At 36.2% G+C, this 16,251-nt stretch overlaps 1 protein-coding gene across 2 annotated transcripts in view; it reads left to right on the forward strand.

The window, feature by feature from the left end:
• phf2 (PHD finger protein 2) overlaps positions 1–16,251 on the forward strand; it is a 58,409-nt gene that overhangs the window by 17,203 nt on the left and 24,955 nt on the right. For both annotated transcript variants that reach the window (XM_084726818.1, XM_084726811.1), the window contains exons 2-9: positions 5,121–5,206; positions 6,763–6,877; positions 7,284–7,444; positions 10,310–10,451; positions 12,450–12,636; positions 12,842–13,004; positions 15,159–15,246; positions 15,556–15,662. In XM_084726818.1, coding sequence (XP_084582944.1) covers positions 5,121–5,206; positions 6,763–6,877; positions 7,284–7,444; positions 10,310–10,451; positions 12,450–12,636; positions 12,842–13,004; positions 15,159–15,246; positions 15,556–15,662 — 1,049 coding nt within the window. The remainder of the gene's footprint in view (positions 1–5,120; positions 5,207–6,762; positions 6,878–7,283; positions 7,445–10,309; positions 10,452–12,449; positions 12,637–12,841; positions 13,005–15,158; positions 15,247–15,555; positions 15,663–16,251) is intronic.

Below are 16,251 nucleotides of genomic sequence, written 5' to 3' on the forward strand. Positions count from 1 at the left end.
CTGTAACATAATTTAGAATGCACTGGCTATGAGAGCACAGTGGAATTCATTTTGAAAAAAATGGGTTTTTCTTAAAATTTGTTAAAATTAGATTTTTTTGAAAAAGCGATATCTCTACAGTGAGCTGTATTATGACAAAACAGTGTTTCAGAGTGTATGACATGAAGTCCTAGTAGATCTTAGTGACATTAAAGTGATAAACATTAGGGCTGCACAACTAATCAAATTTTTTTTTATCGAAATCACAATACGGCTTTCAGCAATTTTCAAATCACAGGAGGTGCAATATTTGTTAAATGCAAAATGTGTGTCAGGTTCTGCAGACTTAAAAAAACATCTACATGTGGTCCAGATTCCTGCCAAAAATCACACCACAGTCATTTTAACATATTTTTCAATCAAAATAAGAATAATGATGTCATTACCTCTAATATCGCAAATCAAATAGCAATTGCAATATCAGTCAAAATAATCATAATTAAATATTTTTTCAAAATCATTCAGCCCTAATAAACATACATTTTTTAAAGCATAGAAACGTATTGTATGATACTCTGTTAGTCTGTGTTTAGTAGTCGTCCTTTCTCTTGCACCCCACAGAGGAAGTTAAAGGGTCGTGAGCAGTTACAGAAGTGTTCAAGGACGCCGCAGCTCATGAAGTTGGCTGGTGACAGAAGTCGGATGTGGTTTACGTCTGGTCTAGGTTTAAAAATAAATCCTATAATCCTATAGTCATAAAATCAATTCTGAAACCAACACAGCAACATTGCTGAGAAGTTAAAGTGGAGGTAACCTGATTCTTTGACGTGCGTTTAGTCTCAGACACAAACCTGGAGCTGTGCCACAGCTTCACTGCAGTCAAGGTGAGATGTTTATGTAATTCTCAGTGATACTGAAACACAAAACCAGCCTCAAGCCTGCTCTTAAGTTGGTAAAAACATGTCTCAACCAAGTGCTTTGAGATTTACACCAGTAGATCACAAGTCTTCTCAATTTAACAGCCCTGATGTGAAATGTTCTACTACTAAAAACTGGAAAAACACACACCATGAATTCTTGATGCATTATTTGATACCACAGAAAGCTGCCAGTGAAAGTGTCTAAACATCTGTTTGTCGCAGTTTCTCCTCCAAGCCACCGAGTTGAGGATGTCATGAAGAGGCATTTCCACTGCGTCCACAGCACACCCACCCACATTGTATTTTGCCTTCAGTGAAAGCGAGTGGGCGGTGTAGTAAAGCTGTGGAGTTCACGGGGGAAAAAAGGAAACATTCTGGGAAACTCCCAGTTCGTTTGAGTTTGGGAGCAGCGGCTCCAAATGGGTGGAATTTGCTTGTGCAGAAGAGCATGACCGCTTCTGTCTGAAACACTGAGAGGAGCTGGGCTTCACTCTTTGTCTTTTTATCTCTCATCTGCAGTTCTTCATCACTGCTGGAGCCTTTGTGTTGTAGTTGTCAGTAGTTTTTTGATACCACATGCTTAAAACAACACAATCTCTGTTGATTACACATTCGATAGTATCCAAAGTTTCAGAGCTATTTAAAAGAATGATCTCAGTGCTCATTCAAGGCCTCAGTTCAGTTCAGCCTTTATTGTCCTGCCTCATATTTGGCTGCAGTGTATCAAAACCAGACAGTGTTCATTGACTTTTTCTGTACCAGCACCGTGTGCTGGTTGTTACAAAAAACAAACAGATGATCATATTTTTCCCAGGACTTTTTTTTTCTTTTTTGCCATGGCAAAAGAGGTATTGAGTGTAGTTGTATTTTAGTATTATATCACCCTGAGACAAATCATCTCTCACCTAAGAAAAATAAAAATATTAATACAACACTCCAATTCCATTTGGTGAACATTTATTCTTTAAGGATTTATATATAAGAAATATATTTCAACTTTTTAAATCGGTTTGCTTTAATTTTTGACATTTCTGAACTTGCTCTGTGCCAGAAAACAGATATGTCCCAGACAAGAATTCACAAATTTAAAAAAAATACAATTCTAAAAGTAACAACATAGATTTTTAAATGAAAATGTCTCTGTCAGATTTTTACAAAAACATGAATTAAATCAGGAGTAAAAGCCGTCAGCTATACTTTAAGGACCCCTGTCTCACTTCCTGGTTTGAAACAGGTGGGAATACTGCTCAAGCGCTGGTAAACTTTCTATTTTTTGACAAATTCATTCAAGAATATTGCTATCAGTTGTGTTTCAACCATAACATGTCAACTCTGTAGTCCTTCTAAATCAAAGCTAAATAAGAATTATGGTTTAAAAATGTGTATTTTGATTAACATTAAGAGAACTCTGACACACTTTAAAAAATAAAATGGCTGCTCACTACGACTCTGCTGTGAACATTTTGTCAACGCTGGAAGACTTAAGTTTTCCATCCAATGTCTACATTAACAAAATAAATACATCACTAGGAGTTTGGCCTGTCACAAGCTTTAATTATTTATATTTTTCCAGCATAATTGCCCCTTCTATATACAAGTTTTCTCCCAATTCTCATAAATAAATAATGATGTTTAAAATGACAACTTTGTATGAGATTCAACTTAACCACCTGAGGCACTACATGTGTTACATTGTGGCAAAGGTGGGGAGACTTAAGTCGCAAATTTGAGGACTGGAGACTTGCGTGAACGTTGCTGCAAGACTGAACTTGACCTTGACTTGGTATTCAGGACTTGAAATAGTAATATTATTAGCAGTAGTGAGTCACCATGATAAATAATGCCCCCATGTGGAGGATTGTTAGTGATCGCCACAAAACGCTGCAACAGTTTCAGTTAATGATGGAAATAAACTTCCTTTCATGACCATTGGCTTTTAATTGATTTGATTGTGTTTGACTTGCACACGTGTGACTTACCCCCACCTTGTGGTCATATATTGATACTTTCTCTTCACTCGAGGACCTCTAGCCTCAAGTTCGTATCTCTCTTGCCATTTAATTTTTCCCATAAGAGACTTGTGCATTGATGATTATATTTGAGTCCGGTTGAAACGTACAGTATAATATCATTAGGGTTGGGTATTTTGTGGTTTCTCACCAATACTGGTGCTAAAATTAAACTTTTAAAATGGTAGCGGTGCCTAAGCAGTGCCTGAACCAATACTTGTAAAAAAAGAAACACACAATAATCATCGACAACATTAATAAAACAACTTCTTTTGTTGCTGCTTGAGATTGAACAATATATATTAACTGTTGACAGTTTAAAGTTGACTTTAATAGTGGAGCATGGTGTGTCCTTCTGCTTTCAAGGATGTGACACGCAGTTGTTTCTAACATTTATTGTATGTCTCGTGACCTGCTGCCACAGTGTAGAGAGAGCATTGCTGTAATGTTAACTCGCAGTTTGGTGATGTGTCCGTAACGTCGCCACCAGAGGCCGACTGTTCAAATTAGAAGCTCAGGTGTGTGGCACCAAAATGAGGCACCGTAATCTGTGTTGTGATTCGGTCGAGGGTGACACAGGAGTGGACTCCTGCAAAAGTAGTCCATTAGTAGTAGTACCAATATCCATATTTCTATATATGAAAAACTGACCTGTTGTTATTATGCTTCCTGCTCTTGCTGGCTCACGTCAAAAATTTTTTCCTGTCCCATACCAGTTTCATGATGAGTAATGAAATTGTCTCCCATCCTGCAGGACACGGGACAAAAAATTTCAGCGTCTAGTAGGCACTGATTTTATAGGAACTGATGCCATAATGACACCTAGTTCCTTTACCCAACTCTAGATATTATAGTATCACACTTTACATCATTATTATTATAATTATTATTAGCATTATTATTATTCTCAGTTACAATGACCCACAAAAGAACAAAAAAACGGAATTTTTTGGGGGGTTGAACAATCACTTTACTATACAAAAACTTAATTATAATTTCAGGGAATATACTAACAGACATGAAACTTGAAACCACTTTTTAAAATTGAAGTACGGAAATATGGGGGAGTTCAATACCATAGATAGTAAGTGTCATACGCTGCATTTGAGTCAAAACAAAGTTTTCTGAATAGTAGTAAAACTTTTTAAAATGTTTCTCATGTCACGACAGAAGTGTTAACTGTCAAGTGTAGAAAGGATTAATGCACAAATGGAGGTAAAAACTGTCTCATGCTAATTCAACCAACACTTCCTTTTCCTGTGAACTTCACAGTGAAAATATAGAATGCATATACAATGTGTAGAGGTATTTATAGCTCCACTGTCTGATACGTACACATTGTGCCGTCCTCCACTGTTCCTTTGTCCTGAAGTGTACTGTATGTTAGGACCTGATGCCCTTCTGCTGTGCACCATAAATCATTTTAAAGGACTGTTCTGGTGTTTTTTTTTAATGGTTAATGTTTCATTTTACTAAAAATTACAACAAACACTGAAAGTTGCTCAAAGCCAGGATGTGTTTTAGATTTGAAGTATGTTTTTTCTTCCTGACTGACACTGGTTTCTGTTCATGTCACTACAACGCAAGAACAATATTTTTTGTTTTTAGAAACTTTTTTTTTTAAGTTTTTTAAAGTTTTTGATAAATTAGCACTTTGATTTTCAGCTGAAAAATCAGTCAATAAATAAATTTGTCAATTAACAGAAAATTAATCATCTATTTTAATAATCAATTGTTTTATTACAGTTCAAGCTACAACTCTAAAATATTCTCAGGTTGTAGCTTCTCAAATGAGAAGATTTGAAGTTTTTCTGTGTTTCATGTTTTGGACTGTTTGGATCTTTGGTTTTAGGGTTTAAGTGTGATAGGTATTTTTTTTTTCAATTGTCTGATTTTTCATTTATCATCTGATTAACTGAGAAAATAATTGTGGGAAAAACTGATCATGAAAATACCTATTTTTAAAATATTATTTGCTGCCCTGCTGTCACTGCAGTGACAGCTTTGTAAGTTTGACCAAAATAAAAGCATGCATAGTGTCGCTGTGACTGATTATGAAACTCAGCCAAGTTTCATGTCTCTTTCAGGCAGGCTGACTGTTGTTACACTGCAGGAAACAGAGAGAAACCAAACAAGGCTTTACAACCCGCTACATGCTTTGCAAGAACGTGACATTCCTAAATATTAAAAAGTGTTTCTTGTGTCGTTTCAGCTGTGTTGGGGTTGATGAAGATGACGCTCCAGATATCGACATATATCACTGTCCGAACTGCGAGAAGACCCACGGCAAATCCACATGTGAGTAGCAGGGGACTTCATTTAGTTGTAGTCATAGTCTTGTGAATAAAATGCCATTTAGTATTAGTCAGATTTCAGTCATCTGAACCGTTGTAGTTTTAGTCTCATTTTAGTTGACTAAATATATTAAAAAATGCAATTGATTTCATCTGGGTCATTCACTTCTTTAATAAAGTAATAAAGTTTTGTCCTGTTTTATGTTGTTTTAGTTTTTAATTTGTAGGTTATCCTGTGGAATTTGGTGTTAGCATGTCGCTAATGTGGCTATTTTCACAGGCTGGAGCCATGTTGGACTATTGTTGTAATATTGAGGGACAGTTAAGAGAAACTTCTTTAATCAGTAACGTAAACGTTTCAAGTTTTTGTTGTTTTGTTCACACAGTTTCCCTTAACTGTCCCTTAATGTTACAACATTAGTCCAATGTCGCTCCAGCCTGTGAGAGTAGCCACATTAGCAACATGCTAATGCAAACATAAATCAGGACAAAACTTTTTTTTTTGTTTTAAAGTGTGAAGTCAGGTCACAGATAGATCAGACCAGAGTGAGTCAATGAAGAGATGCAAGTTACTGAAAGAAAATTATTAAACTATATGTATTAAGAGAAAATATTTTTTTCTTAATATATGTTTTTTAAAACATCTTGGGACAACTTGGGACAATGGTTGTTGGTTCAGAAACAACTGAAAGTACAGTTGGGGATGATTTTTCTTTCTTCTGAATAGATTGTTGGGACAATTTTGGACAGTGGTTGTTAGGTTATGTACAATTGAAAGCAGACTTCAGAACATTTTTTTTCTTTTTTTCTTAATACATATTTTAAAAAACTTTTTGGGACAATTTTGGACAATGGTTATTAGGCCAGGGACAGCTGAAAGTAGAATTCAGGACAATTGCAGGACACTGAGGAAAAAAGTTTATTTCGAGCTCTGCATATATAAGCATAACGACCAACCAGTCGACGGTGTCAGCCCTAGAAAACACACCATCTCAGGTTAGCTGATGAAATAACAGCTCTGTATCCACACCTCTGTGCTTCTCTTTCTCCTGAAAGTTTTCATTTCTTCAAGTTTATGGGACAAGTGCAGCAGGTGCATGCTAGTTGACCTCCCAGGTAGATCCAACCTCTGTACCACACAGAAAGATCACTTCTGATTGGCTGTCTCCCCAACTTGTTCCTCCCTAATATTTTTGTCTCATTTTTATTAGATTAGATTGTCATTCTAAATTGGTTTCTATTTTGCTATTGTCTCATCAAAGAAAAAAAGTGTTGCAAATGACAAACATTGTTCATCAGTGACACTGACACTGATTGACTGTTGCTGACTGAAATGTTATTCCTCTCAACAAAGGAAAAGCAAAACTGCCTCAGTGATGTGATCATTTCACTCCTCAGCTTCCTGTCGCTCTCAGAACAGATCAAACTGTCTGAACAACTGTTGTGTTTTTTTTTCAAGAAAACGAAACTGTCTGTCTGAATATAGAATTAAATTATTTGCTCGAGTCATTTTCTGCCGTGCGGTTCTGAATTCTCGATGTTCGTTTCCCTCTTCTCCAGTGAAAAAGAAAAAGAACTGGAGCAAACATGACACGGGGCAAAGCACAGATATCAAAGCTGTTCAGAACGGCAGTCAGGTTTTCATCAAGGAGCTCCGCAGTCGGACGTTTCCCAGGTAAATCCTTTTTTCTCATTATTGAAGTGTAACATAACTACTGCTAACAGCACAGGCGGGCTAATAATGAGAGATAAAGTGGTGACAATTAAATCTGCTAAACAATTGAAATATCACACTCTAATTGGGATCACATTTAATTTAATGAATTCAATTATAATGAAATGAAATGATTCCTCATATTGATTAGACCTCGTGAAATGTCATCAGGGGCTATTAAATATTATGATCCTGTCAATATCATTCCTCATATTAATAATCCCACTAGAGGGCACTGTCTGATTACTGTTCAAGATCTGCCTACAGATAGATTCTGAAAACACTTCAACACACACACACGTCACACACTGCTCCCTCTCTCCCTCTGCCTGTGTGTGTGTGTGTGTGTGTGTGTGTGTGTGTTCAGTGCTGACGATGTGGTGGTGAAGCTCAGCGGCAGTCAGCTGACCATGGAGTACCTGGAGGAGAACGGCTTCAACGAGCCAATCCTGGCTCAGAAGAAGGACGGCCTGGGCATGTCCATGCCCGCCCCCACCTTCTACATCAGTGATGTGGAGAACTACGTCGGTAAGGAGCTCACTGACTCTCACGTCGCTGCTGTTACTACTACTACTGGTCTTACTACTACTGGTTACTACTCCTGCAGTCATTGTTTGTACTGCAACTACTGCTACTCTTATACACTGTAAAAAAAAAAGAAAAAAGTTGAGGCTACTTAAAATTTCAGGATAATGCACTGCAATAGATTTTTGAGTTTTGAGGCCAACTCAACTTAAATTTTGAAATAAACTTTGCGAACCTTTTGTCTTTTTTTGGTGTCTGAAAAATTAAATAGTTTTAATTGAAAATATTAAAATTGGAACATTTTCTTTCACTTCAGTGAATTTACTCAATATTTATTTAAATACAATATTTTGAGTTTCTAAAATTCCAAGCTGTAAGTTTATCTAAAGAAGAAAAGTAAATTATCTCAACAAAAGATCAGTAGTTGGTAAAACTTTTTCAAAACTTAAAGGGATAGTTCATCCAAAAATGAAAATTAAAAGTTTTTAAGTTTTTAAGTTTTTAAATGGAACAAAAGAAGAAAATAAAAACATAAAATGCCTCCATGCTGCTCGTCTGGTGTAATCCAAGTCTCCTGAAGCCCCAACATGCTAAATTGACTAAAAAATGTTATTTCCAACATGTTTTTAGCCTGAATCTTCACTGTAGATCCTGAGAAGATCCTTGGAGCCACGTTCACATGCACACTGTCTGAACTGTGTGTGTGTGGTGACAGTGTGCAGGCGGCATGTCAGGACTTTAGGAGACTTGGATTATACCAGATGAGCAGTATGGAGTCATTTTTCCCCAGTTGTTTTTAACAGCAGTTTTCCTGTGAAACTCCAGCAGTGTTTTGTGGATGAACAAAATAAACCCGACCCTCAAGCAGCATGAGGGCGAGTAGATAATGACTGAATTGTCATTTTTGGGTGAACTATCCCTTTATGAAATTGAGCTGGGCTCAAAACTCAAAAATCTATTGCACTCCATTGCCTTGAAATTTAAAGTTTTTACATGGTATATATTATATCCTACAGCAACTATTGCTATTATAATACTATTATAATTATGCCTGCTGCTGATACTACTGCTTTTGTACCACTGCTGCTACTGTTTTTAATTATAAATGTAGTATAAATGTAGTACTGCTTTAACTAATACTATCACTACTACAACTAGCACAACCCCAATTCTAAAAAAACATTGGGATGTTGTGGAAAATGTAAATTAAAACAGAATGCAGTGATAAGCAAAAACTATCCAACTTATATTCAGTTTAATGCAGTACAAATACAAGATATTTAATGTTCAAACTGATTAACTTGATTATTTTTTATAATATATACACTCATCCTGAATTTGATGTCTGCAACATGTTCCAAAACATTTGTGACAGGAGCGTGTTTATCACTGTGATACAGCTTTTCTTTTAACATTCAATCAGCAAGTAAAAAAAATACTCCATTGCAAGTAAAAAAAAGTAAAAAAAATCACCAAAGTAAAAGCACAGAAATATTATCAGCAAAATGCTCTAAAAGTTTCAAAAGTAAAAGTCCTCATGCAGAATGGTTCCTCTCACAGTGTTTTATTATAGTCTACTTTATTATTCTGTTTTCATCACTAACAAATACATGTAAGGGCATTTCAATGTAGTTCATCAATGTGCAGCCAGTTTTAGATACTTTGTATACTGCTGGGAAGATTAGTACTATACTGTAGTACTGTATATCATCTCATGTTTTTTTTTTTTTCAGTAAAAAAGTAACCAGTAGCTACAAGTGTCAGATAACTGCTGTGAAGTAAAAAGTACAGCATTTACTTCTGAAATGTAGTGGAGTAGAAGTACAAAGTAGCGTGTTATACTAGATCAAGTAAAGTATATGCATGTCACTTTTGTACAGTACTTCCAGTACTTACATCAGTATTATACTCAGGTGAATTTTTCATTCCAGTGTGCAGTAATCAGGTGTATTATCATCAGTCTATGTGTAATATGAATATTCCCTCTGTGCAGTGGTGGTTTCCCCTGTTTATATTATTACTACTTTTATTGGTATATTTCCTCTGTTTAAATTGTTCATATTTGTTGTATTATATATAGTATATTTTTATATTTTATTTTTATATATATATATATATATTTTTTTTATTGATGCTTCTTTATATTTTTGCTATCAACTTTGCTGCTGTAGCACTGTTACGTTCCCTGTTGTGGGACTAATGAAGGAAAATCTTATCTTATCTTATCTTGCTTGAGTAAATGTACTTAGTTCCACTCCATCACTGACAAGTACTACAACTGATCGACTGTAGCACTGCTTTAATTCATTCTATCACTTCTTCTACTACAACTATCACTGCTACACTCACAGTATTATTTGCAGTAATATTAGCATCCCTGTATTACTACAATAACTTGTACTGCTTTACCACTACTCCAGTGCATCTATTACTACTATAAAATACACAACTTCTGTAGTACTATAAATATCTCAGAGTATCTTCATTTACTCAGCAGATCATTTTTTAGGCAGTGCTTTCAAAATAAGAGCATGAGCAGTAGTAGAGGGAACATATACAGTTTGTGTTCAGTTTTCACACACATCCTGAGAGTCTTTATTCAAAGTAACAGTCGTCCCTTTAATTGTGTTGACCTGGGTGACCTGCAGTGAAATTCCAATAGGGGGCGCAGTTGTTCTTCATTTGCTCTGTTCTCTGGAGCTCAGTGATGAGCTCACTTGTTACATCTCAACAGTGTACTTGCTCCAGACATATTTTGTAAACCAGTTTCCTGTTTAAAGAAAATGTTTAGCTTGTAGGCGGTTTTGTTTTTTTTCCTTGGCTTGTTTTAATCACGTCTTCTGTCTGTGTCCTCTGTTATTGTCTCAGGTCCTGATGTCGGCGTGGACGTCGTGGACGTCACCAAACAGACCGACTGCAAGATGAAGCTCAAAGAGTTTGTCGATTATTACTACAGCACAAACAGAAAGAAAGTGTTAAATGTCATCAACCTGGAATTCTCTGACACGAGGTACAAACAGCGTACAAGGTTCATTCATCATTATATTTAGGAATATATTTGGATTAGAATATATTCCTTGAGAAACACCAGATTTTTAGCATAATCTGGTGTTTTATCGACTCAATCACTCAAGTAAACCAGATCTTTTCATTTGTGAAATGAAACAATCCATCTGGAAATTAGTAACCATCAAATAATCCTGATCAAAATGCAATCAAAGTTAATCTGAACAGCTGGTAAAATAAACAAAAGTGACAGTATAAATTGATTGCTGTGGGTGTAAAGGAACCTGCAGTTGCATTTATAGTAATAATTTAGATGGGATGATAGACGTTTTTGATTTAGGTACACTGAAAGTGCTGGGAAAGAGCTGAATTGAATTCCAGAGACAGCACATGTGTATAAAATGATGGAAAAACATCTGCAACATTTCCAGTTTTTATTTTAAGACAATGCTTTTGAATCTGGAGACTTATGATGGACTTTTTTTCACTTTATTCCAAAGATTTCCTCCATTTATCTGAGAAGGCAGTAGCAGAGGCTAACATCTCAAGGCTCAAAACCATCAGCAGTATTTAAAACAGTCAGATCACAGAACAAATAAAGTTTGGAAACTGCTTCACTTTCAACATTATGTTTTCAAGGTTAAGAATATACTTAAATTTATAATAATAATATATTCCTTCAAAAATGCTTGAGTCACCACAAAGTCTGGTGTTTCATCAACAGAGTCACTCATGTAAACCAAAAATATTTTAATATCCGAGATGAAATGATCCCGTCATCATTTATAGATAGACAAGTCCTGTGTGGATCTTTTTCTGGAAGTGAGTGAAGTGAGCGTTAAATAATCAGGATCAAAATATAAAAGCAAACTTAATATGAACAGCTGGTAAACAAAAACTATACTTTGATTTCTGTGGGTTTAAAGGAATTTGCAACTGCATTTATTTTAGCATTTTAGATGTGATATCAAGGCTTTGAGAGTCTGGAAATCTTTGGATTGCAATGAATTTAAAGACACCACTTTGGACTCTGGGGACATTTTTTCCACTTTATTCTGACTTTACAGAGATTTTTTTTCCATTTATCAGAGAAGACATTGACATAGGCTAACATCTGAAGGTACAAATATGTAAGAAAAGATAAGGAATGCTGGAAAAACAAAACAAAAACAAACAACAACATCCAAAACGGACATATCACAAAAATGAAAAGTCTTTGAAAGTTTTGGAAATACTTAATTTTAACAGTTATGTTTTCAAGCTAAAGGAATACACTTGAACTTCAATACAAGTAAATGAAAAATCGTATTTGTCATTCGTAACTAGAAAAATCCTCTGTTGATCCCTTTATCTGGAAATTAGTGAGTATTAAATAATTCTGATTAAAACAAACGAGTTAATATTAGGGATGAAACTGTGTGACAATTTCATGTCACAATTATAGTGACCAAAATTATTGTGGTAATCAGTAGTGTTGTGGTCTTGTTTTAAATGTTCTGAAATGATTTAAAAAGTACAGAGTTTTATTTTGAAAATCTGTCAACAATTTGTGTTGTCAGTGTTTATATGATACAAAACAAACCCATACTGTTGCTCCACCTGCGTCTGGTAATGGTGATCAAATACTATTATCACAATGAATTAAAATTCAAATCTGAAATGGTCATACTGATTGTCAGGAAGTTTCTCATGGTTTATCATGAACCTGATTATCGTTTCATCCCCAGTCAATATGAACAGCTGGTCAAATAAACAAAGTGACAACATGAATTGATTGCTGTGGGTGTCCAGGAACTTTTTATTGTAACAATTAGACAATAAAGTCTTCCAGAGAAGTTTGAGGTTTAGGTACCTTGAAAGTGCTTGAAAAGTGCTTGAATCTGACTCTCAAAAAGCTGCACCAGCCCTGTTTGAAGTGAAGAGTCTAAAGTGAGATCTGGCTCATAAAGATGCCAGTCTGGAAAACTGCTGGGACTAATTTCTGTGTGTTTTTCTGGGACAGGATGAACAGCATCGTGGAGAGTCCACAGATTGTGCGGCGGTTGTCTTGGGTAGAAAACTACTGGCCTGATGACGCTCTGCTCGGGAAGCCAAAAGTCACCAAATACTGTCTCATCTGTGTCAAAGACAGCTACACAGACTTCCACATCGAGTGCGGTGGCGCCTCCGTCTGGTACCACGTCCTAAAGGTCTGTCACACTGATGGTTAGACCAGCAATGTTGAGTCAGAACTGGCCTTGTAACAAAATAGATAGGAGGCAGTCGATGATGTGATGAGAATCAGTTTCTGCTGCGCTGATTTTCTGCCGCTCTGAATTTATCCTCTCAAGAGGAAATGTGGAAAACATTAGACTATGATGATGCCAGAAAATATGATTGTGTTTGTGTTTGCAGGGAGAAAAGATCTTCTTCCTCATCAAGCCCACCTCTGCCAACCTGTCTCTGTACGAGCGCTGGAGATCGTCGTCCAATCACAGCGAAATGTTCTTCGCCGACCAGGTGGACAAATGTTACAAATGTACTCTGAAGCAAGGCCAGACTCTGTTCATCCCATCAGGTCAGAGCCGCACTCGGGTCATCAGTATAACTGAGTCTGAATCATACTGCTTCATCTGGGTTTTATGTTCACTTGCTACATAAAACCTGCAAGACTGAAAAGCTTTCCAAGCATGTTTAGACATACAGAACTTTATTTTAAATTCTAATTGAGGTTCCAGAGATGAACCATGTGTGTAGGAGAAAACATGTGGAATGTTTATAGTTTATGTTAAATAATGTTTCGTACTGAAATAAGTATTTTTCCAAGCAAAAATGCTGAACTGACTCTGGTTTCCGCTTCTTTTCAGTTTTTGTATAACCGTAAAGTGACTATCTCTAGATTTTAGATGGGGCTGCAACTAATTATTATTTTCATAGTCGATTAATCGGTTGATTATTTTCTCGATTAATAGTTGTGAAAAATGTTGATCAGTGTTTCCCAAAGCCCAAGATGATGTCCTCAAATGTCTTGTTTCCTCTGCGAGCCAAAAATATTCCAATTACTGTCACAGAAGAGGAAAGAATGCAGAAAATCTTCACATTTAAAAAGCTGGAATCAAAGATGTTTGACATATTTTCATAAGAAAATACAGCAGCTGGAGTTTTAGTTGGGCAGGACAATGAATTTAAAGACAGTAGGATTCTGGGATTTCTTTTTTTTTGCTTTAAGAGAGTAATCCGTTATTTTAAATAAGTATTGACAAATTAATAGTGGTAGTTCTTAAAATTTAAATCTACTTAACTCAAGAAATCAAGAGATGAAAATACTGAGTGTGTGTGTTTAATTAAAATATATACACATTTAGAGAAAGTGTTTTACTCTTAATGCCTAAATAAAATGCAGTTTGGAAGCTGTATCACCTTACTGACATGGCACTGCAGGCATGTGAGACATTTTGTCTGTCCCTTTAATTCAGTAAAGTCATATTTGAGATGCTCGTCATCATATTTCCATTCATTCACTTTATTTGTTACCGTAGACAGTTGTTAAAAAATCTCTGTTTGGGTGATGTCTGCTTTGCTGGAAGGAATAAAGATTCCTAGAGTTATAGTCTTGAACATAATCTATGAACTATTTTAATTTTAAAATTAAAATAATATTTGTTTAAGTATTAAGCTAAATAAAGATATCAATTTAAAGGAGGAACTTGTAACATATTTACTGTAATAAGTCATAAAATGAGGACAATGTGTTATCAGAGATCAAGGAAACATGTTAAGTTGAAATCCTCGCTTCATTTGACATGAACGATACAGCTCCTTTGAAATTTCCATTTTACACCGGAATAACATTAATCAGAGTTCAAATTAATGCAGAATCTTTGCCAAATGATTAAATGTTTGTTCATGACTTGTACGAAATCATTTATAATCTTGTAGAATTAGTGGATGTTTATAACTGTTAAATTGAGCAAAATGTTAATGGAGTTTGGCAGCAGTGAGACAGGCAGCCACTTAATCCATCCAGTCTCATCCAGAGTGTGTATTTTCAGAGCAGTGGGCTTTTGTTTTCAGGAGAACAGGCTTAACTTTACATTGACAGACAACTGACAGTAAACAGCTGATCAGCTTACAGCGGAGGACTCATCCTTGCTTGTTATTGTCACTTTACAAGGTTGTATGCATCCTGTGCTCCTGCAGAGCTCCTGCAGCTCGCCTGTCAGAAGGAGCAGGTAGAAACGACTCGAGTCAACCGTATATCATATTAAACATGATTACAACCTATTTAATATACAGTCTATGACTCCGACTCATTATTTGAACTGCTGTGCTCATTTTTGCACATGCAGTGGCTACATATTGCTCCTTTAAATCCAACACCTTGTGTGCCATAGACGCCACTTTGAGAATCAATATGATCATTTAACAGTTACATAATCATACTGACTCTTGTTGCTGTAAGGTGTTTGGTAAGCCTTACACATGTGGTGCAGCAATAATCAATCAAAAACATCTTGAAAAGTTGCAGAAACTTAAATAAATCTAATAATAATAACTATGGTAAAAGATAATGATGGATACAGTTGTAAAATAATGTAGTAGATGATGGGAGGTGGATTAAATAGTTAATTGAAACAGGTAATAATATATAGTAATGATTTTTCTGCATTCTTTGAGTAGAAACAAGAATATTTTATATGATTTACAACCACTGGATGTTTTTCCTCCTCAGGTTGGATCAATGCAATACTGACTCCGGTCGACTGCCTGGCGTTCTCTGGACACTTTGTCCACAACCTGAGTGTGGAGATGCAGATGAGGTTTGGACACTTGTCTTATTATATCCAGCCTTTAAGCTATCTTATTTTTTTGTTTTGTTTTGTTTTAATTGCTGTGATCTGCCGTGCCTCCTGCAGGCAGTCATGTCCTCATTTGGGGGGGATTTAGTCTGACGTGAAGACCTTGGCTGATCTGACACACTAGTTTCCGCTGGGTCCTCATTTAGGACATGGTTTTAGCTCCACATTCCACTAGTCTGTTTATGAATTCCCCACATTAACCTGCAACAACAAACCTGTTGGTAATGCACGGCGATGTTTAGCTGAAACATGTCGGTTTATTCTCCGCAGAGCGTATGAAATCGAGAAGCGGCTAAAGGTCAAAACTCTCACCCCCTTCCCCAACTTTGAGACGGCGTGCTGGTATGTGGGACGACATCTCCTTGAGCGATTCAAAGGTAAATCAGCTTGATGCATTTATAGACGTAATTTTTTGCTCCAATATGTGGGATTCAAATGTAAACTTACATCCTCATTTAAGCGGCCGTTCCTGCAGAAGAATGCATGAAAGCAGAGAAAACACAAACACTGTCAGAAAGGCCTTTTTTCCGAGCCGCACGCTCGCCGTATGGCTGTGTGTCTGCTGCACAGATGAGGAGCTGGATGCTCTAATATTATTTCAGTCATTAAATCGGTGAATCGCAGAGTTCACAGATGATTAGCTTCAAAAGGTTTGGCCCAGCTAGAATCACTTGCTCCATTACAAGCCTGTGTTTAAACTCCCCTCAGCTGGCCTGGGCCAACTGTTTATGTTTCCACCATTTTCTGTGTATGTGTGTATTGTGTGTGTGCAGCGCACTGCTTCTTACCCACAAGGCTTTGCCATTAATACGCCATTATTCTTTTTAACTTCAAGGTCAGCTCTTTGAGAGCAGGAAAAGACTCACTTCACTGCTGCTGCTGTTTTGCCTTAATGTTATTGATAAGTTCCTGTTTTGCCTGTAAAATCCACTTCTGTTAATAGAGCTACTTAGATATTCAAATGGT

The sequence above is a fragment of the Lutjanus erythropterus genome, chromosome 2, assembly GCF_056507025.1.
Source record: "Lutjanus erythropterus isolate fLutEry1 chromosome 2, fLutEry1.hap2, whole genome shotgun sequence".
NCBI lineage: Eukaryota > Metazoa > Chordata > Actinopteri > Lutjaniformes > Lutjanidae > Lutjanus > Lutjanus erythropterus.